The sequence below is a fragment of the Motacilla alba genome, chromosome 23 (genome assembly GCF_015832195.1).
Source record: "Motacilla alba alba isolate MOTALB_02 chromosome 23, Motacilla_alba_V1.0_pri, whole genome shotgun sequence".
Taxonomy (NCBI): domain Eukaryota; kingdom Metazoa; phylum Chordata; class Aves; order Passeriformes; family Motacillidae; genus Motacilla; species Motacilla alba.
In genome coordinates, this window is record NC_052038.1 from 3,608,753 (window position 1) to 3,632,298 (window position 23,546).

Here is a 23,546-nt window from a genome sequence, read left to right on the forward strand (position 1 = left end):
TGCCCAGCCCTGCCCAGTCCTGAGGCGCGGGCACGGACCCACCCCAGTCCCTTCCCCGGACACAGAGAGGCACGCCGAGGGCATTGTCCACTTTTAATTGTTGTCAAAGGTTGTCTGGATGCATAACACTGTCACAAGGGCACAGAGCAGCGTGGTGCCGGCCAGGCCTGGGGACACTGGACACACGGACATGCGGGGGAACGTGGGGACAGGAGCTGTGACACGGTCGTCCCGAGCCCCCGAGCCCCCCAGAGCATCCCCACGCCCGGCCGGCTCTATTTACAGTATTCACAGACGTTGTACCCAGCGAGTTAAATAACTACATCATTACACCACACGTCTGGGGCGGCTCCGGCGGGCTGCGAGGGTGGGCTGTCAGTCTGATAAGGTGCATATTTAAAATAAAAAAAAAAACCAACAAAACGAAATAAAAACGAGAACAAAGAGAGGAGCCAGGCGTCCTCGCCGGGGCCCTGCAGCCCCCGGGCGCCCGGGAGGAGCAGCGAGGGTCGTGTTGTGACGACAGCTACGGGTCTGCGTGGGCCGCCGGGGTCAGGGCGCGGGCACTGGCCCCTGGGGACATCGGCCAGGCCCTCACAGCACCTCTGCGTGTGGGGAGAGCGGTGTGAGCCCGGGCTGCTCACAGCGCCGTCCCCTCACACCCTTCCCGCTGCTCACCTGTCACCTGCGGGGGCTTCACCACGGCCTGCTTGAGGAAGGGCTCCTTGTCGCCGAAGGGGATGATGCTGCCGGGGCTGCCACCGTGGTGGGAGAGATCCCGCAGCTCCTTGGAGCCCTCGGTGCCCGAGAAGCCGTTCTCGTGCTTGCCGGGCTGCACGCCGTTCACCAGGGCTGCCGCCTCCTTGGAGCTGCGGGATGGGAGGGCTGGGCTCAGCCCTGGCCCCGCCGCCCCCCAGCTCCCTCCCGGTGTCCCCCCGGTGTCTCACCTTGGCTGCAGCCCCTCGCCCACCAAGCCCTTCGTTCCCCCCGGCGTCCCTGCGCTCGGGGTCTCCGTCTCTGGGAGCTCCTCTGCCTTCGGGATTGGCCCCAGGTGCTTCTCGCGGCCTGAGGACATGGCAGAACCTGGCTCAGCCATGGCCCGGGCCAGACCATGGCTGGGGGAGGCAGGCCCGGGGTGCTCACACACCTGGGACATCTTCCTGCTCGGCTGCCTTCCCGTTCACCACCTTCTTGTCGTCCTTCTTCTGCAGGGACAGGAGAGCTGTGAGGGTCTGCAGGCAGGGGCAGGAGGGCCCTGTCGAGTGCCCAAGTCCCCAGTGCCCCAGGACAGAGGACAGGCTCCCACCTTGGCGTCTGCTGCGTCTGACTTGCGCGTCCTCTTCATGATCTCCTCCAGGCGCTGCAGTCACACAGGGACTCACACACGGCCCTGACCACCCAGACCTGCCCTGGTGCCAGGCAGGATCCCTTCCAGGGAAAAACCTGCCTTGCCCCATGCCTGTAGATGCCCCCCAGCCTCACCTTCTTCCTCTCCAGCCGCTCCTGCTCCTCACGCTGGAAGTGCTTCTCCCGCTCCAGGCGCTGCCGCTCGGCCTCTTCGCGCGCCCTCGCCTCGGCCTCTTCCTTCTGTGCCACAGCAGGGCAGGAAGGGATGAGATGTGACGGGGGAAAGGGATGGGGCAGGGGCTGTGGGGATGTGCTGCCTGGACGGCTCAGCTCAGCCCTGCCCTATGTTCCCTCCAGCCACCCTGGGCCTTGAGGGGCTGGGCTGGTTCTCACCCCTTCACCCCCATGGGGAGTGAATACAAGAGAACATCCCTGCCTTCCCCCTGCATCCCTGCCTTTGTCCCCCAGCTCCTGCAGCCCCTTTCCCCCACACCCTGTCACCCCCACCTGTCTCTGCAGCCGCTCCACCTCCTCTCGCTCAGCCCGGGCTCTCTCCTGGGCCTCTCTCTCCTCCTGCAGCCGCCGCTCCTCCTCGCGCTGCCGTGCCAGGGCCTCCCTCCGGCTCTGCTCCTCGGCCGCCCGCTGCGCCCGCTCCTCCTGCAGCCGCCTGCGGGGAGGGGGCCCTTAGCACGGCAGGAGGCCGGGGCTGGGGGCCAAGGGGACAACACCCACCTCTCCTGCTCCTCCTGCTCCCGGCGCTCCCGCTCCTCCCGCTCCCGCTGCTCCCGGGCCTGGCGTCGCTTCTCCGCCAGCAGCCGGGCAGCCTCCTCCCGGTCCGTGGTGCCGGCGGGGGGTCTGGCTGGGGGGCTGGCCGGCACTGGGCCAGGGGCTGCAGGGACTGCGGGGCCTGGGGGAGGCAGGCAGCGTCAGAGCTGCTCTGGCTTCTCCCAGCCCTGTGGCTTGCCCTGTGACACTGTACCCACCTGCTGTCGGCTCTGCCGGCACCTTGGGGGGCTCGGGAAGGGCTGGGGGTGCCGGACCCCTCTCCTCCTCCTTCTTCTCCCGTGCCTTCACCTGGCCCTCCTGCTCCCCCCGCTCCTCCCGAGCCCTGGCCCGCACCTTGGGGGAGGAATGGGCGCTTCGAGGCAGGGGCGGCTTGTGGGGAGAGCTGAGGGCCGGGCTGGGGGACGCCGGGCGGGCCTTGGGGGTGGCAGGGGATGAGGGACGGTTCTTGGGGGTGGCAGGGGATGAGGGACGGTTCTTGGGGGTGGCAGGGGATGAGGGACGGTTCTTGGGGGCGGCAGGGGATGAGGGACGGTTCTTGGGGCCGGGGCTGCAAACAGAGCAAGACACAGTGTTAGTGGGGCTGGGGCAGCCCACGGGTGGGGTCAGGGGCTGGGAAGCCTCAGGGTGGGGGTCCTGACCTGCTGTCAGCCGCAGGCAGGAGCCGGGGCTGTGCTGCCGGCAGTGACTGCCGCTTCCTGAGGCTGCGCTCACGGGACAGGGCGCTGCGCTCCTTGGCATTCTCCCGATCCTTCTCCTTCTTCTCCTTCTTCTTCTGCTCCGGCCAAGGACACACAGAGGTGGCGTCAGCACTGGGTGCTGGGCTTGTCTGGAAGCCACGCCGTGCCCCACAGCTGCCCTGGCACCCGGGGTCCCCGTGGGAGGTGGCACTCACGGGCGAGGGCTCGGTCCTGCGGCGCGGCGTCACATCAGGGCTGGCGGCGGCCGCCTTCCGGCGCTCCCAGCAGCGGTGCGGCAGGCGGTGGTTGTGGCAGGGGCTGAGGGGGCTGGCGGAGGCTGAGCGGGGGCACACGGGCACTGGGGGAGGAGTGACCAGGGTCAGGATGGAGCCAGCACCAATGCCAGCTGCCCTCTGACTCCAGGCTCCCTCATCCTGGTTCCCTGCCTGTGCCAGGACCCGCGTGTCCCTGACTCCTGGCGGCTCACCCTGCTCCTTGCCGTTCCCGGCCAGCGTCACGGCACTCCGGCTGCGCGCGAGGAAGGACAGGGTGGGCGTCATCAGCCGGTCCACGATGCTGCTCTCCCACGGGCTCAGCTGCAAGCTCCGGTCTGGGGAGGGAGAGGGGCCATTAGTGCACCACAAACCTCCAGACTCCAGTCCTGCCCTCACAGCCGCCGCTGGGAGGGAGCAGCCGTGCGTCTGCAGCAATACCACGGCGCATGCAGCTCCAGGAGTGCCCAGAGCTTGGCCGTGCTGGGGAGGGGTCCCCACGGCCCCACACAGCTGAGCAGGATGAAGGGCCATGCCCACGGGGCGGCGGCTGGGTGCCTGTGGACGGCGCTGTGGCAAGACGACAACGGTGCCCTTGTGTCCTGTGGACACCGCAGTCACCGTGTACCAGTGGTGCTGGGTACCACTCTGACAGCAGCCTCCCCACTCTGCCCTCTCCTTGTGCCCAGCGATGGCACCTTTCTGTGCCCGTGCCCCTGCCCTGTGTGACCAAGGTCCTGGCACGTGCCAGCTGCCCGGGGGACACCACAGTGTGCCCTCATCCCACGGGAGCTGTGCTAAATCACCAAGCGTGCCCCAGGAGCCAGGCCAGGATTGCAGCACCCACGGAACGGCGATGGCTGGCCACACAGCTGGCTCGGCTGGGCACCAAGCTGCCACTGGCTGCCCTGCAGCACGTCACCAAACACCCTGCGGCGCGTGGGAACCACCCGTGGAGACAGGGCCCCTCTGCCCCTCTCCACTGGGCATCCGGCCAGGGGCAGCTCCGGCTGCTGGGAGGGGAGAGCACAGAGCCATGGGTGCTGCAGGGGGACAGGGTCTGGCACGGGCCCAGGGAGATGCTGCTCCCACCCGGGCAGTGCTGACAGCCCCCAGGTGCCTGTCCCTGGGCTGAGCCCCAGCACAGGGCGGTGGGAGCTGCCTGCGTCACCACAGCCACCGGCGTCAGCTGCTCTGGCTATTTATACCCGTCCGGGAAGGCGCCCATCGCCAGGCAACCCCGAAACACAACAGCAGCCCCGGCACTGGACACATCCCTCTGTTGGACACATCCCTCTGGCATGGCTGCAGCCCTGGGCAGCGCTCCCAGGGCCGGGATGACCTTGCAGCACCACGGCCACAGAGCTCCGTGGCACCCAGCTCCAGGAGCCTGTGGGGGCACCGGCACCGTGCCCAGCCCCAGGAGGGCAGGTGACAGGCAGCCCCTCTGTGGCTGCACCAGCACCCACCGGAGCTGCCCTGGGGCAGGGAGCCAAGCTCCCATCCGTGTCCTGGCGCCCCACGGGGCTGCCACCACGCAGCCATTCCTCCTCCTCCTCTTCCTTCTCCTCCCAGCCCACACAGCCTCAAGGAGCCACCGGCCGGTTCCAGCCTCCTCCCCCAAACAGCAAACGGCTTCTCCTCTCTCCGCGGGCACCTGGAGATGGGGGACCCTGGCATCGGGGATCCCCGGCACTGGGCGGGGGCCTGGCTGTGCCCCCTGTGCTGGGGCAAACGCAAAGGGCTCTTACTTCTACTGGGAGAGTTCCAGAGGGTGGCGGAGGATTTGGAGAGCCGCTTGTTGATTATAGAGTCGACGTGTTTGGGGAGGTTTACAGCGGACACCGAGCACCGGCTCGCACCTGGAGGAGGGAAAAGACACAAGGGCATTAAGGTCCCGGGGCCGGGGCCGGGCCCCCCACATGCAGCATGCACGGACGTGCCAGGGCACTGGGGCAGAAGTGGAAGGACCAGGGGAGATGCTGGAGTCCAGGGACACAGCACAGAATGGGGTAGGAGATGCTGGAATCCAGGGACATGGTACAGAGTGGGGCAGGAGATGCTGGAATCCAGGGACACAACACAGAATGTGACAGGAGATGCTGGAGTCTGGGGGACACGGCACAGAGTGGGACAGGAGATGCTGGAATCCAGCGACACGGCACAGAGTGGGACCAGAGGAGATACTGATGTCTGGGGACACAACACACAGCACTGGCATTCAGTATGGCAGTGTCTGAACCCTGCAGGTCATGCTGGGATCATGCAGGAATCTCATCCTCAGAGAGCCAGGGCAGCTCCCAGGCCCCACGACAACAATTTTCCCAAACCAGTCCTGGGAATCAGGAGCGGGTGGCCGGGGACCTCAGCGGCACCAGGCGAGCATCCACCCTGGGGGAGCAGGGTGAGGGCAGCAGGTCCAGACAGACACGAGACAACATCACAGCGGTGCTGGGTCACTACGGCACTGCCAGCACAGGGCTGGTGGCTGGCAGCTTCTCCACAGGTAGCTGGGATCTCCCCACCCTGCCTGGCTCCTCTGGACACACAGCCAGGGAAGCTCAGGGCCGGTGGAGGCGGGAGATTGGTGAGAGGCAGCTGGCAGCAGCTCCAGCAGCACATCCTGAGGAAGTGGCAGGGGAAGGTGTCCCCTTGCCAGACCCTGCCAGGTGCTGCACCACAGACACCCCGAGTGTGCCACGAGCCACAGTGGCACGCGTGGCACCGAGACAGGCGTACCCAGAACGTGGAGCCTGTACACACAGCCCAGCCAGGCACAGGCGGGCACGCAACACCTGAACACGCACAGCACTGGGCACACGGTGCCAGTACACACAACCTGGCACACAGCTCCTGTACACAGCCCGGGCAGGTACAGCCAGGAACACAACACCTGTACACAGCCTGGCCAGGAACCTGTATACAGCCTGGCCAGGAACAGCCAGGAACCTGTACACAGCCTGGCCAAGTACAGCCAGGAACCTGTACACGGCCTGGCCAGGTACAGCCAGGAACCTGTACACAGCCTGGCCAGGTACAGCCAGGAACCTATACACAGCCTGGCCAGGTACAGCCAGGAACCTGTACACAGCCTGGCCAAGTACAGCCAGGAACCTGTACACAGCCTGGCCAGGAACAGCCAGGAACCTGTACACAGCCTGGCCAAGTACAGCCAGGAACCTGTACACGGCCTGGCCAGGAACAGCCAGGAACCTGTACACGGCCTGGCCAGGTACAGCCAGGAACACAACACCTGTACACAGCCTGGCCAGGTACAGCCAGGAACACAACACCTGTACACAGCCTGGCCAGGTACAGCCAGGAACCTGTACACAGCCTGGCCAGGTACAGCCAGGAACCTGTACACAGCCTGGCCAAGTACAGGCAGGAACCTGTACACAGCCTGGCCAGGAACAGCCAGGAACCTGTACACAGCCTGGCCAGGTACAGCTGGGGCCACCACAGCTGCCCCATGGCACGTGAGGGCCAGACAGCTCCTAGGGACACAGCGCTCTCCTCTATGTCACCATCCATGCCAGACAGTACTGGCACCTGCCAGCACAGCAGTCAGGGGACAGTGGAGACCTCCACTTGTCCAAGTGCTGAATCGTGCAGGGTGTCCCCAGGAAGCCCCCACGGAGCAGGACCAGCTTCTGCAGCCACACATACAGCCACAGTCACCTCCATACTGGACCTGGAGGGCCAAGCACTGCCCCCACCCAGCTGGGGGACAAGAGGACACGCCGCAGCACAGACCCCAACCAGAGCCTGCAGAGGCCTCGTGCAGCCACACAGCCCCTGGGGCCAGGGGCTCTTCATGGCTGCTGGAGACCTGGCAGCGTGGCCATGGCATGCCAAGGCAGCCAGGGCTGCCCCCAGGCAGGTCTCTGAGTGGAACAGCGACTGTGACACACAGCCTCCAGCTTACACCCAGCCCCACAGGAGCAGGGAACAGCCACGGGACCCCATCAGTCCCCAACACAGCCCAGAGTGATGGCAGCATGCCCCACCAAGGGGGGCTGAGCTGGGTTTGAGGGCTGGCAGAGAGATGCCCAGCTGCCCCCTCCGCTGTCAGAGCCACAGGGTCCCAAGGTGCCTGTGCCCAGCCCAGCACTCACCGTCCTTGTGCGCGGGGGAGCCGTGGTGCAGGGCCCCAGCCCAGGACCACCGCTGCTGCCGGATCTCTGCCCACGTCTTCTTGACCGACCGCTGGATTGCTGCCTCATAGCGCTCCTGCCCGAGGGAGAGGGACAGCCTGAGCCCAGCGGCCGAGGGAGCGGGGCTGGGGCCAGCCAGAGCCTCCCACGATAGCGATGGGGGTGCTTGGAGGGATACAGGACAGTGAAGCCTGCCCTGGCCAGGGCACACGTGCCAAGAAGCTGGGCACAGCGCAGGCTCTGCACCAGGAAGGAGGGGCAGCAGAGGATGGGTACAGCGGCAGCTTCTGAAGGGCTCATGAAGCATCTCCTGAAGGGCTGCTGGAGCCACGAGAACTCCTCAGGGATTGCATCCCACGTGCCACCCTAGCCCCTGTCCACGGTACCCATCCCCATCCCCACCTTATTCTTCTCCAGCTTCTGCCTCTGCCGCTCCTCCAGGACCGCCCGGCGCTTCTCCGCCCTCAGCCGCTGCTCCTCCAGCCGCTTGCGCCGCTCCTCCAGCTGCTTCTCCCGCAGCAGCCGGGCCTTCTCCTCCTTCTCCAGCCACAGCACCCGCTTGGCAGCTGCGGGGGGCAGCGGGGTCGCACCGGAGGCACAGCCCCGGGCAGCGCCGCGCTGGCACCGCGTGCCCATGCCGGTGGCGCGGGGCCACGGGCTGGCTGCGGCCGGGGCTCGCGGGGCAGGCAGCATCGCGGCCGGCCGGCGAGGGAGGGGTTTGGGCCAGGACAAAAGGAAGGCCGGGAGCCCGCCGGGAGCCCGCCGAGCCGCGCGGTGAACAATGGGGGAATGAGGGTGGAAAGAGCGCGGGGACAAGGAGGCCCCATGCTCGGCGCAGGGGCCCGGCTCGCCCGCTGCCCCGAGCCACTGTGGGGCTGCCTGGGGCTGCCTGCGCACGGCAGAGCTGGGTACCAGGGCTGGTGGCACCTGCACATACAGGGGAGTACCCAAAGCAGGGAGCAACAGTGTGTGCTGGGGGGTCAGCAACATGCCTGGGGGTCAGCAGTGTGCCTGGGGGTCAGCAGTGTGCGTGGGGGTCACTGGTGCCTAGGGGTCAGTGGTGTGCTGGGGGGTCAGCAATGTGCCCAGGGGTCAGCAGTGTGCCTGGCGGTCACTGGTGCCCAGGGGTCAGCAATGTGCCCAGGGGTCAGCAGTGTGCCTGGGGGTCACTGGTGCCCAGGGGTCAGCAGTGTGCCCAGGGGTCAGCAGTGTGCCCGGGGGTCAGTGTTGTGCTGGGGGGTCAGTGGTGTGCCTGGGGGTCAGCGGTGTGCCCGGGGGTCAGTGGTGTGCTGGGGGTCAGTGGTGTGCTGGGGAATCAGTGGTGTGCCTGGTGGGCAGAGCTGCCAGCACTGCAGTTCGCACCCAGGCTCAGCTCACCACAGCTAATGGGATTGCCCATGACCCAGCAAAGCTCCTTAGCCCCTGCCTCCCCCCCATCCACTTTCCCTCCCAGCCCCATACCCAGGTACTTGGCCCGTTCCTCGCGCCGCTCCTTCGCCTGCTTGTGCCTTGCCTGGGCTTTCTGGGCATCTGCAGAGAGGAAACACCGTCAGGGTAGCGCCCGGGCCCCCCAGGCATCGATTGTGCCCGCAGGGTGCAGCATCACCGGAGCACCGCAACCTCCTGGCACCCACCTTGCTTGGGCCGGGGGCTGGCGGCAGGAGACGGCGAGGGGCGGCTGCTCCGGGGGCTCACGTCCTTTGAGGGCCCGGCTGTGGCACCCAGGGAGCTCTTGGCATCAGGAGGGGCCCCTTCGGTGGCAGCTGGGGCTGGGGGCTGGCTCCCAAGGGGCAGCGTCTCCGTGGAGCAAGGGGCGGCAGCGTGGACGGGGACAGGCTGGCCAGTGGCGTGGGGCAGTGCCTCTTCTTTGGGGTGCTCCATCCCAGGCGGCTTGGGGGGTCTGGAGGGGGACTGGTCACCCCGCGGGGGAACACTCTGTGCTGAGGGGACCACAGTCGCGGGGCTGGGGGACACGGGCTGTCCTGGCAGTGCCACGGCTGCAGGGCCGGCTCGGTCACGCTGTGGGGGGCTGCTCTCAGAGGGGGGCATCACGGCCGGGGGGCAGACGGGCTGCTGGGAGGGGGGCACGGCTGCAGGGACGGGCGAGACGATCTTCTCAGAGGGGGTGATGGCTGCAGGGACGGGTGGGACGGGCTTTTCTGAGGGGATGACATCTGGAGGGCCGGGCCGGTCATGCTGGGGGAGGCTGCGCTCTCCCTGCAGGGCACCCCCAGGTGTTGGGGGTGGCACGGAGGGCGGGGGGATGCTGTCTCCCATCGGGGATGGTGGCTTCCCTGCAAGAGGCACAGAGCAGAACACAGGGTCACTCAGCTGGGGAAGCCTTTGGAAGACCCATCCTCCCCAAACACAGCCCTCAGGGGACACAGCCCTGTGCCCCCAAACACAGCCCTCAGGAACAAAGCCGGGGAGGGCAGTGGGACCCCACCTCAGCCCTGCTGCTGCTGCCCCGCTCCTGGGGGGCACCCGCAGCGGGTGCCAGGCGCCGGGCGCACAATGCACAGAGGGACAGCCGGGCTCCACCAGGCACTGCCACCACAAAGCTGCCCTTCATCCCCTGGCAGCTGCCACCTGGCCCTGCCGTGCGGGGACACGGGGCCAGAGACCCCCCAGGGGCACAGGGACCCGCACGCTCCCCTGCCACTCTCCCAAGGGGACGAGGACGTCGAGCGCTTCCGCGGCGCGGTCGGCGCAGCCGGAGGCAGGATGGGCGCGGGCCGTGGCCTGACGTCACCATGGCAGCCCGTGGCCCCCATCGCGCCACGGACCCGCAGCCATGAACTCATGGCCCAGGAATGCACACCGGGCTGCCAGACAGAGCCCCCTCCCCGCGTGGGGCCGGGCCTGGGGCAGCTCGGGGGATGTCCCCCGTTCTGGATGACCCCTGGGCACCCTGAGGGAGCACTGAGCACAGCCCGACACGGTGCCAGCGCCCGGCAATGCCACGGCACGTGCCCTCTGCAGAAGTGGTGTCGGAAGCGTCCACAGTGACAACAGTGGTGGTGACTCCCCCGGCCCCCGTTATCAGCCCTCTGCAAACAAACCCTTCAGTACTTGCCAGGATCCCAACTCCAACCCCCACGAAGCAGCAGCACTGTCACTCCTGGCCAGAATGATGCCAGACCCACCCCAGGACACACAGTTTCAGCCCCATGGACACCACTGCAGTGAGCCCCTGGCTCCAGGGGGGGATGGCAGAACCCCAGTGACCAGCAGCCACCACCAGCTGATGTCACACGCCGGCTTGGCCGTGTTTGCAGAGCTCTCCACAACCCTCAGCGAGGGGCAAAGTGTGGGCTCTGCAAACACAGCCGGCGCCACTCCTCACCCATCCCACGGCTCCTCACCCAGCCCGCGGCTCCTCACCCAGCCCATGCTGGAGTGCTCCAAGCCAGGGTCAGCCCAGGCTACCCAAAGAGGCACTGCCAGCCCCCTGCATGGGCACACCCCGGGTCCCCTGGTCCTTGGAGGGGGACTGGGGGTGCTGCTGCAGCCCTCCAGGCCAGGGCTGTGCCAACAGGGCTCCCCCACCCTGGACTCTGTGGGGACACAGGCAGTCCCGGCCCCCCCGCAGACTTTCCGGGTATTTTCTGCTGCAGGAAGCCAGCCCATCCCCTGGCCCCGATCCTGCACATCCCATGTCCCCAGCGCTGCGCCCTGCGAGGCAGCCATGGGTCTGATGAGGGGCTGGGACGGGGGGTGCCCTGCTCTGTCCCCCCAGGGCTGCCTCAGATGAGCAGCCGCAGGCAGCAGGGCTTGGCAGCCCCCAGGTGCCAGATCCCGGGATGGCACCTGCAGTGTCACTACCAGCTGGGAGGGGTGACCCTGGCACCGCTGTGGTGGCACAGCCAAGTGCTGCCCACAGGGTGTGAAAGCATCAAGGCCAGGCTGATCCCCTGAGCAGATGGAAATAGCTCAGAGAGCCCTGGACGTGTTGGGAGCTCTGGCAGGGGACAGTGGGTGCCTCCTGCCACCCCACACAGCCAGGCACAGAGCCCTGGGCGGGATCTGCCCTGCCCCACTGGCCAGAGAGACAAGAGCACCTGTGGCCAGGGCAGGGCTGCGGGCACGGCCAAGACCTCCAGGCCCAGCCAAGCCCCCCAAGGTGGGGCAGGGCCGGCCCTGCCGCCATCTGTCCCTGTCGCTGCTCCAGCACGGCAGCTGCCCTGAAACCCAACGCTGCCTGCGCCCAGGCGGCGCGGGCGTCCCCTCTCCCCCGGCCGGGGCATTCCACACGGATTAGCTCCCGTCCCCCCAGACACGCAGGCACGGCTGCCCTGCAGCACCCAGCCCGGGCGAGCCCGCATGGCACCGGCCCCACTGCTGCCACCGGGACGGCGCCGTGCCCAGCTCAGGGCACAGTGCTGCCCTCGATGCCCAGCTCAGGGCACGGTGCTGCCCTCGATGCCCAGCTCAGGGCACAGTGCTGCCCTCGATGCCCAGCACAGGGCACGGTGCTGCCCTCGATGCCCAGCACAGGACGAGGTGCTGCCCTCCATGTCCAGCTCAGGGCACGGTGCTGCCCTCGATGCCCAGCTCAGGGCACAGTGCTGCCCTCGATGCCCAGCACAGGGCACGGTGCTGCCCTCGATGCCCAGCACAGGGCACGGTGCTGCCCTCGGTGCCCAGCACAGGGCACAGTGCTGCCCTCGATGCCCAGTACAGGGTGAGGTGCTGCCTTCAATGGCCAGCACAGGGCACGGTGCTGCCCTCGATGCCCAGCATGGGGCGAGGTGCTGCCCTCGACTCTGCATCACCCAGCCCGTCCTGCTCCTCCCATGGGTCCCCTTGGCACTGGTGCCTGTGCCACCGAGCACTAGCGGCACCTCCAGCCCGGCAGCGCCCGGCGCAGCGCGGTTCCTTGGCCGGCACATGGCCAGGGATGCTCAGCCAGGCGCAGGCAGATCCCGGTGCCGTGAAGCGAGAGCACATCGAGGCCCGCGGGCGCTGCTCGGACCAGCGGCCCTCGTTAACTGTCCCTGCAGGGCACTGCCCAAAAGAACGGGGGGGGCACCCGCCCGATGTCACCTCAGCTCCCCTCAGCTCCGTATCCTTGTGTTCCCGCTCCGCAGCACAGCCAGGGCAGCCACAGGCAGCTCCGCGTGCAGTGCCCAGGAGGGCAGGGGGCATCAGCAGGGCTCCTGGTGCAGTGGAGGTCACTGGTGAGCAGTGCAAAGCCACCCAAAGGTGCTGGTGTCACAGTGCCCAGCCTCCCTGGCCATTGCAGCAGTCCCTGCTGTGCCAAGGACAAGACCCTGAGGCCAGCCCAAAGAGCCACTGCTGGCCCTGCAGGGCTGCTCTCCACAGCCCGTGGGGACATTCATGTGTGCAATACACCCCCAGGCCCTCCTTGGCGCAGCTGTTCCCAGCTGCCTCCCTTGCCTTGATAGCAGCCCCATGGGGATGGGTCCCCGGGTCTCTCCTTGCCAGCAGGTCCTGGTGCAGAGCAGGAAGGCAGCCTTGGCCACAGAGCAGGGATGGCTCTGTGGGTGCTGGTGTCCCCTCTGCCTGAGGTCACTGGAGCACTGTGGCGTGCACCAGGATGCTCCAAGCCCTGGGGGTGCTCCAAGCCCCAGTGCTGCCCCTGATCCCACCCCCAGCTCAACATTCAGATGTGCCTTGGGGCTGAGCCCTGCCCTGTCCCACCCAGCTACTGCGCTGCAGCAACCCTCACACCTGGATGACAGGGACAGTGAGCAAGTGCTCCTGACACATCCCTGGAACGTCCACAGCACATTCCCAACACGTCCCCACTATGTCCTGCCTGCAGGCACAGCACTGACACGCACCCTCAGTGCTGGCTCACATGCCTGAGCAGGGAGATATGGGCAATGCCAGCAGTCCCCGCCTTAGGGGTGGCCAGTGCCACCCTGGCAGCCGCCATCAGCAATGACACCCTGTCCTCAACGGGGACAGCCACCTGCAGCCTGTCCCCAGGCACATGGGCACTGTCACCCATGGCTGGCTCCTCTCCCCGCCACCTTGGAGCCAGTAAAACACAGCTGGCAGCTGGCTGGGCTTCAGCCACCGCGCCCCACCACTGCCCAGAGCCCCACTTTGAGGGACAGGCCTCTGGGGACAGGCTGAGCAGGGCAGGAGGGGACAGGCAGCAGGGCTCCTGCCAGGGCACAGCCAGGTGCCAGGCAGGAGAGAGGTATATCCAGCCTCCCTTCCCAGGGCTCGTGTGCTGCCAAGGCTCCAGGATAGGGGTATGGGGGGCAGTTCCCATGGGGGGACTGCACCTGCCCCTGGGCCAGGGCAGACGTCACTGAGCTCCCGTGGCACTGCCGAGCCAGCAGTGACGTGCTGAGCTAGAGAGCAACAAGGGGAACTTGGGATCTCGTGGCGAGAGTGAGGCCAGAGCCGGGGGTTTCCAGGGTTTAAAACACACATGAGGGAAAGAGCTGGAGCTGCTGCTGCCCCAACACCCCCACAGCAAACCGTGGCTGTGGTCACAGCACAACCCCAAACAGCCCGAGGGCAGGGGCAGAACACCTGCCCACCATCCATCTGGCACGCTGGCAGTGGCGACAGGAGGTGCCCTCGTCCTTGGGGCGACCCAAGCGGCGCCACCGGTGCCCAGGGCAGCCAGCCCAGGCGCGCTCCCGAAAACCTGTCTGCTAGCATCATGCTGGGAAACAGAAACCTGGCTGGAAGGCAGGGCATGGGGCTCTGCGCCTGCCAGCATGCAGCCCCTTGGGGAGCAGGTCAGTACCCTCAAAAAACAGTCCCGTGCCTCACAACACGGATGTGGCACCTACCAGGGCTGGGGCCGTGCAGGATCCAGCTCCGTTCCCAGCAGGCTGCCTGTGGGGCTGCCCGACCCTGCTCAGAGCCCTCCAAGGAGCGAGAGCTGTGCTAACTATTTTGGACATGGCACCACGGGACTGTCACATCACCACTCTGCACGTCGCATCACGTTGCTCTGACGGTTTCGCAGCAGCGGCTCCCGCGCTGGGAGAACTCCCGAGCTGCTGCTCCCAAACACGGCACTGGCGGGCAACCAGCTCGCCCTCCCTCTCCTCCGTGCCAAGGGAGAAGGGCTGGAGAAGCTGGGGGAAACCTGGATAAGGACAAACCTCTGCCTGCTCCCTGCCTTGGTCCTCGTCCCTCTGTCCACTGCATCTCTGCCCACCTGGGCAGCTCCGCAGGTCACACCCTGCCCTGGCTGCCCTTCAGGAGTTTCTGGCCTCCAGTGCCACCGGCTGCCCCCCACATGGTGGGTCCCGGCCCCTTGAGTGAAATCCCGTCCCTGCTGGTGGCTCCGTCCCGCTCTAGGCAGCAAGAGAGGAAGCAGCCCGGGCTGCCCAGTCACGCAGGTCACCCACACGGGACAGGTGGTCCCTGAAGGGTGACATGGTGCAAAACTGCCCGTGCTCCTTCAGCACCATTCTGTGCTCACAGAAGAGCAGCCAGTGACCCACAGGGTGGCCGGGAGCAGCCCTGGTCCCCGGGACGCGACAGCATCGAGCGGGCAGGCCAGGGCGGGCGGGAAGGCGGCGGGGGCAGACAGCGGGACTCAGACAACATGTCTGGCGCAGGACGCGTCCTTCGGGCAGCGATGGCAGGACCCGCGGCCGGTTGGGGCGGGAGCCGCCGGTTTTCAGCATCGCCGGGAGCCGCAGCCATCCCTCCCTGTCCGCGGGCCCGGGCGATGGAGCACTGGGGCCGAGGGGGAGGGGAGCCGCCTCTCTTCTTCCTCCCGCGGTGGGAAGCGGCTCCGCGGAGCTCTGCTTAGTCACAGCGAGCGCCGCGCTGGAGCCCCGAGAGGCAGCGCCAGCCCCGGCCCCGGCCCCGAGCGCGGCCCCGCCGCCGCCGCCCTCCCCGGTTCATCCCGGGGCAGCGGGACCGGCCCTGCCGGGACGAGCCGGAGTCCACGCGGCGGGGAGGGGGCGGCCCCGGCGGGCGGGGGGCAGCGGGTGCCTCCCACAGGGGGCATCGCCCACCGGCCGGCGGGGACGAGCCGGGGCGGCGCCGGCGCCGCCACCCCCGGGGCTTCCCAAGGGCAGTCCCGCTGCACCCCCCCGGCGGCGGGGCCGGGGCCGCTCCGGCCCTCCCCAAGATGGAAGGGCCGTGCCCGGGCTTTGTCCCTCCCGGGAAGCCGCCCCGGCCCCGGCAGTGCGTTCCCCCCCCGCCTCGCCTCCCCCGGCTCCTCCGCCGCCTCCCCGGGCCGCCGCCCCCGCTCCGCTCCGCCGCATTCCGCGGACCCGGCCGCCGCATCCCCGCCGGCGCGGCGGGCCGCATCCCGCACCCCCCGGCAGACCCCGCAGCCCCGGGCCGCATCCCGCAGCCCCGGGCCGCATCCCCGCACCCCGACTCCCTGCGGCCCCGCGGTGCGGGAGGGGGCCCGCGCACCCCGCGGAGCCGGTCCCGGCGCCGCTGCCGCCGCGGATCCTTACCGAGGGGCTGGGGCTGGGGCCGGGGCTGCGGCTCCCGCCCGGCGCAGCTCCGCTCCATGGCGCGGCAGGCGCAGGGGCTGGCCCAGCCCCGCTCCCCCCGGCCCGCGGGGGAGGACGCTCGGCGCTCCCCGCCCCGGCCCCGCGGCCCCGGCCGGGGGGAGCGGCCGGGGGATGCTCCGCCTCGCCCCGGCTCCAGACGCGGCCCCGCAGCCCCGAGCCGGCGCCGCTCCTCCCGCAGCCGCGGCTGGGATCCCGCTCCCGTCACCCCCGCCTCGGGCCTGTCCCCGCGGCGCTCAGCATCCCCCAGCTTTGCTCGGCCGCTCGCCCGCCTCCAGCCCCCGCTCTCGCAGATTTTGGGGCTCGCACACGCATTTTACGATGCTCCGGTCACGCGCGAAGCGCTGGCCCCGCAGCAAACGCCCCGCCCCGAGCAGCACCGCGATGCACAGCCAGCACCGGCTGCCCCAGCCTCCGGCACCCCAAAAAGACACCGATTTCCCGTTTCCGAGCCCCACCTCGGCTGTTCGAGCGGCCTTGGAGCTGCCGCTCCCCCGCTCCCCGTCACGCGTGAGCCTTAGTCACCGCCAGCAGCCGCCTCCGCTCGCGGGGCTTCCCCCCGCCCGCATCCCACCCTGCCCCGGTAACCGGCGGACAACAGAGGCCTCGCCCCTCCCCGGGCAGGAGCAGCGGCCCCCGCTCAGCGCTGAAACCCCTTTGGGCCCTGCTTGGATGGGAATGCCGCGGCACGGCCAGGGTAGGGGACCAGTGGGCAGCACCGGCAGGGGAAGGAACACGGCTGCAGGCTCTGCAGGGGCACCGGGAGGCAGGGACGTTTCCTCGTCCACCACGTGGCCAGCCTGCTCCAGGCATCCCGCAGAGTGCCCGGCTCTAGGTGTGTGGATGAACAAAGTTAGTTTTCTGCGGGCAGCACCCATCAGAGATGCCTGTTTTGGGGATGATGTCACCGCAGGCCAGGAGATCCCCTACCACTCATTCTCCCTCACCTACCAGGCAAACAGGTTTACCGAAATCCCAGCCCTTTTCCTAGGAAGTGTATTCCCCTGAGTCAGGGATGAGGAGCTCCTCAGCAGACGGGGCGGCCCCACTCTGTGATGCTGCAGGGGTAGCCCTACACCCCAAATCACCCTAAAGTCATCACCCTCCTACAGCCTCTAGCCCTGCACCCTCTCACCTGGCTCAGACAGAGCAGAGGCTTCCTGAAACTCCCAGAGCCTCACCTGCCAGCTGACTCCCCACCAGGGAATGCTGCACAGCCAAGCCTCAGCTCTGGGAGCTGGGCACGCCAGGAGGATGGCAGGGAGAGCAATGTCCAAATGAACTCACAAAGCCAGGATATGCCCTGGGACAGGAAAGGGGAACAGCCCCAGTCACATTGTTGCACAGCTGAGCCTCCAAGGGGCTGCAGCAGCCCCACAGCTCCATTTCCATGGCACACAAGGGATCTGGCAGACCGGGACTGAAGCCACTCCATGACATTGCTCCAAGGGTGACTATGGGTGGCTTCCACAGCTTCATTGCCTGTGGGTCCCACAGCATGACCTGGAGCAGATGAGCATCTCAGGGCCCTGGGACAGCCTGGCACTGGACCCAGCCACGTCCATGGTCCTTCTCCCTGCTGTGGGGTCAGTCTGGAGCTGCCTGAGGTGAGGAAGGGGCAGCTGTGGGCGGACAGGGCCTGTGGCCGTGCCCCAACAGTGCAACATGAGAGGGCTCATGAATGCCACGCCAGCCCAAGTCGATGGGCTTATACAAGCAGGGATTGATCCATCACTCTGCTGCAGGCAGAGCCCCGCTGTGTTGGGGTTCCTGGGTCCAGCCCTGCCATTCCCGTGGTGCTGGGAACAGCTGCCCCCCCGAGCTGATGGAAAATCCGATGAGCTCATGATGAGCACTGCACCCAGTCCCGGCTGCTGCATGCCCCAGCACTCCCTGTGCTCCTCAGCCCTGCAGCGTGGGGTGCAGCACTGCCATGGCTCTGTCGGGCCAGTCTGGGCAGGGGGCTGCACCCTCAGCCCAACACCTGGCCCTGACACCGACTGTAGAGACCCAAAGGGATCAGCACCCCAAAGTCAAAGGATAACTACAGCCACAGCTCAGCCCTGCCAGCGGGAGCTGACACTGTGCAAGCTTGGGAGCAAACAGGGATAAGGATGGCAAACAAACCCCAGCAGCACCTCTGAGCAAGGTACCGTGTGGGACACCCCATCCCACCCATTTCCACCTGCTCCCTATCCCTCTGCTCCCACTTCTCTCCTCAGCCCCAGGACTTTGCCCTGGCCTCAGGCTGCTCCCACCCTGCTGCACTGACACGGTGCCCACAAGGGCTGATCTGAATCCCTGTCCCCAAAGCACTCCAGCTGATTCCCTCTAGCCGTGGGGCAGTGACCCAACAGGATCCTGGGGACCAGTGTCGGTCCCTGTGTCCGGTCCTGGAGTGGATGGAGGCAATAGGAACCCATCACCAGCAGCATCTCAGGGCAACAACCAGACCCCCAGCATGCTGCCGTGGGGCTACGCCACGGCCCATGGCAAATAGCTGCTGCGGGACAATCCCCCGTGGGTGTCAGTGACAAATGGGCCAGCAATGGGCTGAGCCACAGCGGGCTGCGCCCTGCCCTGCCGCAGCTCGCGCCTGCTCTGTAATTATCCCAAGCCGCATCTGTAATTAGTGTCCTGATGTCATGGGGTCAGGCCTGGGCAGCCCCACGCGCTCCCCGCCACCCCCACCTTGGCCTCCGGCCTTGGGGCTGGAGGAGATCACAGTCTTCCAACACCATCCGGAGGAGTTCCTGCCCAGCTCCGGCTCCCCGCCAGCATTGCTGCCGGAATCACATCCCAGCGCTGCTCCAGAGCCCCTGAGCTGCTGCACGGCTGGATCTGTCCCTCGGGCCAGCGCAGGGCTTGGCCGCTCCAACCACTGCCCCCTTCCCTGCAGCATCCTGCCCGCTGCCTGGATCCTGCCTGGGAAGAAGACGGGCCAGCCCCTGCCCTCCCGAGCCTCCCGGGGCTGCCAGTCACCGCTCCCTCGGCACGGGGAATGCGCCGGAGCAGCCCCGCGGCTATAAATAGAGCGGGAGGAGCCGCACGTGTGGCCGCAGCACCCGCGGGTCCGGTGTGGGGCACGGGCAGGGTGTGGGGCTGCAGCAGCGCCTCGGGGTGCGACAGCCACGGGAGTGAAAGCACTGAGCTGGGCAGCGTGGTCCTGCGGCGGGGAGATGCGCCGGGAGGATGGAGGGGAGGCCCCACACAGCTGCCACGGAGCACCAGCACTTTATTGCAGGGCAGAGAACCACCACGCTGCCCGCGGCACACGGGGCACCTCGCACCCCTTCCTCTGCCAGCACCCTGTGCCCACCCCCGCCGCTAACACCCGCGCAAGGGCCGGGCCGTGCCGGTGACGCTGAACCGTGCTCTCAGCACCTCCGAGGGCGCCCGCGTCTTCTGGCCCGGCTGCTGCCCTCCAGCGAAGAGGGTGAAGGTGCCGGGCTCCAGGCGCCAGTCCTGCGCCCAGACCGCGCGCTGCTCGGCCAGCACCTGGAAGGACAGCTTCACCTCCCGGCCCGCCGGCACGGCCACACGGCGGAAAGCCACCAGCTGCCAGCGGGGCACCGGCACGGATGACTGCTCCCAGCGCAGGTACAGCTGCACCACCTGCACGGAGGAGTGGGACTCAGCACAGCGGGACTCCACAGCAGTGCCCTTGCAGGGGGAGCTTGGGCACATCTGTACCCTGCACAGCCCGATCGAGGCAGAGCAGCTGTGCCCACCTCCTCGCTGTCCCGCAGCCCCGTGTTCTCCAGCACCACAGACACAGAGAGGTTGGCACAGATGGGCAGCACTGGGGGGCTCAGCACCAGGTCCCGATAGCGGAAGGTGGTGTAGGACAGCCCGTACCCAAAAGGATAGAGCGGGGCCTCCTGCCCATAGTACCGGTATGTCCGTCCCTCCATGGTGTAGTTCTCCATCGGTGGCACCTGTGGGACAAGGGCCAGTGGAACAGGGCAGGGCTGGGCGGGCACAGGCAAGAACCACAGCCCTGCATCCTGCAGCTGCTCCAGCCACCAAGGCAGGGAAAGGCTAAGGGTACAACCAGCAGCCCTGGCCTTACCTGGTGCATGCCTGCAGGCCAAGTGGCCGGCAGCCGGCCAGCTGGGCTGGCCCCTGCCTTGCCCAGCAGGACCTGGGCAATGGCCAAGCCGGTGGCCTGGGCAGGGAAGAAGCAGGCCAGGATGGCCCCCACGCCGTCGTGTGCCTGAGCCCAGCTCACGTCCAGGGGCCCCGCGTTGAACAGCAGCAGAATGACGGGGCGCCCAGCGGCTGCAGGGAGGTGGCTGTCACTGAGTGGCACTGCTGGGATGGCCCTGGGGTGTCCCATGGACGGGGAACACCTGGGTGGGCTGAGGTCCCACAGAGCCCCTACCCGCCTGCACAGCATCCTGCAGCAGCTCCAGCTGGTGCCCTGGCAGGGACAGGTCACTCCGGTCTTTCGCCTCTGTCTCCACATCTACCCCTGGGTGGGGACAGCCAAGAGAGAGCCCCTTACACCCCTGCGGGCAGACAGGGCAGAGGGGCACCGACCACCTCAGAGGTGGCTCATGGGCAGCCCCTCTCTCCCACAGCACTCCCCTTCCTCTGGCAGTGCCCTCCCCTCCCACCTACCTGTCCCCAGGCAGACCAGCACCACGTCAGCTGCCCCCACCACCCTCACCAGCTCTGCCCGTGAGTACTGCTTGCACCGTGGCTCGCTGCAGCCCGCTGTGAAGCTGACATTGGCCCCCAGCATCTCCAGCCCCCTCCTGCACCAGGGAAGAGCAGAGGACACAGGGGTAGCTGTGCCCTAGGGTCAGGGCACAACGGGGACAGCCCCCTTGCCTGGCCACCAGCCAAGGGCCAAGCAGCTCCAGCAGCAGCCCTGGACAGTGCCCAGAAGAGGGGAACGGTGACCAGGAGAGGGGGACATGAGGTGGGACCACGCTGTCTCACCGGGGGGTGTAGATGTACTGAGGCTCCGGCACTGGTGCATAGTCCCCAAACAGTACCCGGGGATTGTCAGCAAAGGGACCCACCACCTGCAGAGGGCAGAGGGGTGAGGATGGGCACCAGCAGCCCTGTGACACCTGTGTGCCCTGGGTGTGGACCCAGCATGTCCCCCTGCCCACCCCCTTGCAGGGGCTCACTGCGAGGCGCTGGCTGGACAGGTCCTGGGCCCGCAGGGGCAGTGTCCCCCGCACATTCTTCAGCAGCACAAAGCTCTTGACAGCAGCTTCCAGCGAGAGGTTGCGGTGCTCGGGGCTCTGCACCACACTCAGGTCCAGGGAGCTGTAGGGGTTCATGGCTGGGGGGTCAAACTCCCCCAGCCGCATCCGTGTGTAGAAGAGGGGCCGGACTCGGTCACGCAGCATCTGTGGAGACCCCGACCCCAATACCTCAGCTGTGCTCGGCAGGGACAGCCCAGGCTCTCTGCCCACAGCCCTGGTCCCGCTCCCCTCGGCTCACCTGCAGCGTGATGTTGCCCATGGCCAGAGCCTGAGGGATGCGCATGAACACGTTGTTCCTCACGCCATAGGAGAGCTCCAGGTTGCAGCCAGCGTTCACCGAGGCTGCCGTGCCAGGGAGAAAGGAGTCATGGCTGCGCGATGCCTGGGGACTGACCCCGTGCCCAGCCCGCGAGCTCACCAACCGCTGTCTCCAGGAAGCTGTGTGTGTAGTGGTGCCCTAGCATGATGAGCTCCACAGCCCCCTCGTCGCTCACCACGTAGCCATCAAAGCCCCACTCGCCTCGCAGGATGTCTGTCAGCAGCTTCTTGTTGGCACAGGCGGGGATGCCGTTGATCCTGTTGGAGACGGGATGGGGCAGCCAGGAGAGCGGGGCACCGGCCACGCCAAGGGCAGCACAGCCCACGTGGCCACGCTCCACACCTGTTGTAGCTGCACATGAGGCTGTAGGAGCCAGCACGCACACACGCCTGGAACTGGGGCAGGAAGGTCATGCGCCAGTCCCGCTCCAGCACCTGCAAGCACCGTGGCAGAGTGGGGTCAGCACCTGGAGTGTCCCCTGCCCTCTTAACACCCCCTGCCCCACTGCGCTCACCTTGGCATCGAAGCTTAGCCTGGAGACCGGGATGTTCTCAGGGCCTCCGTGCACGCTGAAGTGTTTGCAGCCAGCGCTGGCCTTAACATAACGGGGGTGCTGGCCCTGCAGCCCCTGCACAAAGCTGCGGGCCAGCTCCCCACTCAGGAACGGGTCCTCCCCATAGGTCTCCTGTCCGGGGCACAGGTGGGTCACCTCTGGGAGCCCTGTCCCCACATCCCCACAGCCTGGCAAGCCATGGCCACATCCAGCTGGTCAGCCACGGTCCTCTGTGGCCCGATCCCGGCCAGGGAGCACCCGCCCAAGCTGGCACCTGGTTCCTCCCCCACAGTGGGTGCCTCATGATGTTCAGGACAGGGCTGAAGCAGCTGAGCCCGGTGTGGTCACTGTAGCGGCCCGCAGCAGCAAAGCTGTTGTGTTTGGCTCTCACCTCGGTGGCCGTGGCGTTGGCCACACGGTAGATGAGTTCTGGGCTGGGGGGACAGCACAGGGGCGTCAGGGCGACGTAGGAAGGGGGGACCTGTCTCACCAGGTCCCATCCCACACCCCCGGTCCCCAGTGCTGGTACCTGAAGGCGGCGGCAAGCCCCAGCGCCTGCGGGAAAGCCGTGGCCCATCCAGGTGCCTCGCCGTCGCCCCGCAGACACTCCGTGTTCCAGTTGTAGGGCGCGATGCCCAAGCGCGGGATGGGGGGCGCGGGGCCGTTCCCCATCGCTCCCCCCCTCGCCACCTGCAGGGCAGCGGCGCTGAGCGGGGAGTCCCGCGGGGGCCCCGGGGGGGTCCCGCCGCCCCCTCACCTGCAGCACCAGCTCGGCGGGGCTCAGCCGGCCCAGCAGGTCGTCGAGGCGGCGCTGCCAGGGCAGCGAGGGGTCCCAGAAAGGGAAGGGGGGCGGCTGAGCCCGGGCCGCCCCCGCGCCCAGCGCCGCGCTCAGCACCAGCACCCGCAGCCCCAGCGCCGCTGCTGGGAGAGCCCCGCACGGCACGGCCCGGCCCGGCTCCCGGGATCTGCACGGCATGGCCCGGCCCGGCTCCCGGGATCTGCACGGCATGGCCCGGCCCGGCTCCCGGAATCTGCACGGCATGGCCCAACCCGGCTCCCGGGATCTGCACGGCACGGCTCGGCCCGGCCCGGCCCGGCCCCGGCGCACCAAGCCCCCGCGATGGGCGCGGCGGGGCGGAGCGCGCTGCAGGCGGTTCTGCGCCCACCGGACGGGGCGGAGCGCGGTAGGACGGGACGGGCCCGGGGCTTTGCCGTGTCCCGGCCGCCCCCCGGGCCGGTTTGCGAGGTTCACGCCGTGCATCGGGGTCCATAGCGGCGGCGACCCCCGAGCCCCGCGCAGCCCGGCCCCGCCGCGGGGACGAGTCGCGGCGTTTCGGTTCCGCCCATCTCCCGGAGCATCTCCCGTGTGCGGGCGGGAACCGGCAGAGCCGCCCGGCGCCGTCAGACCGGCTCTCGGTGCCCTCGGCTGCAGCGGGGCCGGCTCGGCCGCTGCCCGGGGCTGGGGAGCAGTAGCGGCTCCGCCGGGGAAGGATCTCCTGTGCTCGCTGGGCGTTACGGCACGACACGGACTGAGATGCCAGTGCCCTATGTGCCCCTCATGCCTCCCCAGCTCAGCAAGGGCTGTGTGCCCCTCATGCCCCCCAGCTCAGCAAGGGCTGTGTGCCCCTCATGCCCCCCAGCTCAGCACGGAGGGACACTGCCAGGGACCTCTGCGGTGAGCAGGGACACGGTGTCTTCTTACTTTGGATATTAGGAAAATGTTCTTCCCCCAGAGGGTG

At 68.0% G+C, this 23,546-nt stretch overlaps 2 protein-coding genes across 4 annotated transcripts; both read right to left on the reverse strand.

Moving 5' to 3' along the window:
• Positions 1-74: 74 nt before the first annotated feature.
• On the reverse strand, positions 75-16,298 carry MAP7D1 (MAP7 domain containing 1). Of its 3 annotated transcripts, none has more exons than XM_038160629.1 (18): positions 16,172-16,298; positions 8,874-9,533; positions 8,701-8,769; positions 7,642-7,805; positions 7,201-7,315; positions 4,834-4,944; positions 3,298-3,420; positions 3,026-3,168; positions 2,772-2,905; positions 2,331-2,680; positions 2,080-2,254; positions 1,855-2,014; positions 1,483-1,587; positions 1,307-1,360; positions 1,148-1,205; positions 948-1,065; positions 679-869; positions 75-605 (listed from the first exon to the last, which is right to left on the reverse strand). In XM_038160629.1, the coding sequence occupies exons 2-18, from the start codon at positions 9,514-9,516 to the stop codon at positions 595-597; spliced, it is 2,724 nt and encodes a 907-aa protein (XP_038016557.1). In that variant the 5' UTR covers positions 9,517-9,533; positions 16,172-16,298; the 3' UTR covers positions 75-594. The 3 variants fall into 3 exon arrangements, with proteins under 3 accessions (XP_038016557.1, XP_038016555.1, XP_038016558.1); XM_038160627.1 differs by lacking the exon at positions 16,172-16,298 and adding an exon at positions 15,657-16,126; XM_038160630.1 differs by lacking the exons at positions 4,834-4,944; positions 16,172-16,298 and adding an exon at positions 15,657-16,124.
• A 2,630-nt stretch (positions 16,299-18,928) lies between these two features.
• LOC119711035 (probable beta-D-xylosidase 2) lies at positions 18,929-23,449 on the reverse strand. Its single transcript, XM_038160703.1, has 14 exons — positions 22,565-23,449; positions 22,337-22,497; positions 22,082-22,241; positions 21,769-21,939; positions 21,597-21,688; positions 21,354-21,511; positions 21,174-21,277; positions 20,855-21,079; positions 20,661-20,746; positions 20,337-20,473; positions 20,098-20,187; positions 19,786-19,994; positions 19,445-19,651; positions 18,929-19,328 (listed from the first exon to the last, which is right to left on the reverse strand). The coding sequence occupies exons 1-14, from the start codon at positions 23,066-23,068 to the stop codon at positions 19,041-19,043; spliced, it is 2,592 nt and encodes an 863-aa protein (XP_038016631.1). The 5' UTR covers positions 23,069-23,449; the 3' UTR covers positions 18,929-19,040.
• Between the last annotated feature and the right edge of the window lie 97 nt (positions 23,450-23,546).

Coding starts and splice junctions, on each gene's coding strand:
- MAP7D1 (XM_038160627.1), bottom strand. CDS start 15,714: ATGGAGCGGAGCTGCGCCGGGCGGGAGCCGCAGCCCCGGCCCCAGCCC. Junction 9,534..15,656: donor GCCCCAGCCCCAGCCCCTCG/GTAAGGATCCGC, acceptor TGCCTCTTGCAG/GGAAGCCACCATCCCCGATG. Junction 1,066..1,147: donor CGAGCAGGAAGATGTCCCAG/GTGTGTGAGCAC, acceptor CCATGTCCTCAG/GCCGCGAGAAGCACCTGGGG.
- LOC119711035 (XM_038160703.1), bottom strand. CDS start 23,068: ATGCACGGCGTGAACCTCGCAAACCGGCCCGGGGGGCGGCCGGGACAC. Junction 21,689..21,768: donor GGCTAAGCTTCGATGCCAAG/GTGAGCGCAGTG, acceptor CGGTGCTTGCAG/GTGCTGGAGCGGGACTGGCG. Junction 19,329..19,444: donor GGCTGCGGGACAGCGAGGAG/GTGGGCACAGCT, acceptor TCCTCCGTGCAG/GTGGTGCAGCTGTACCTGCG.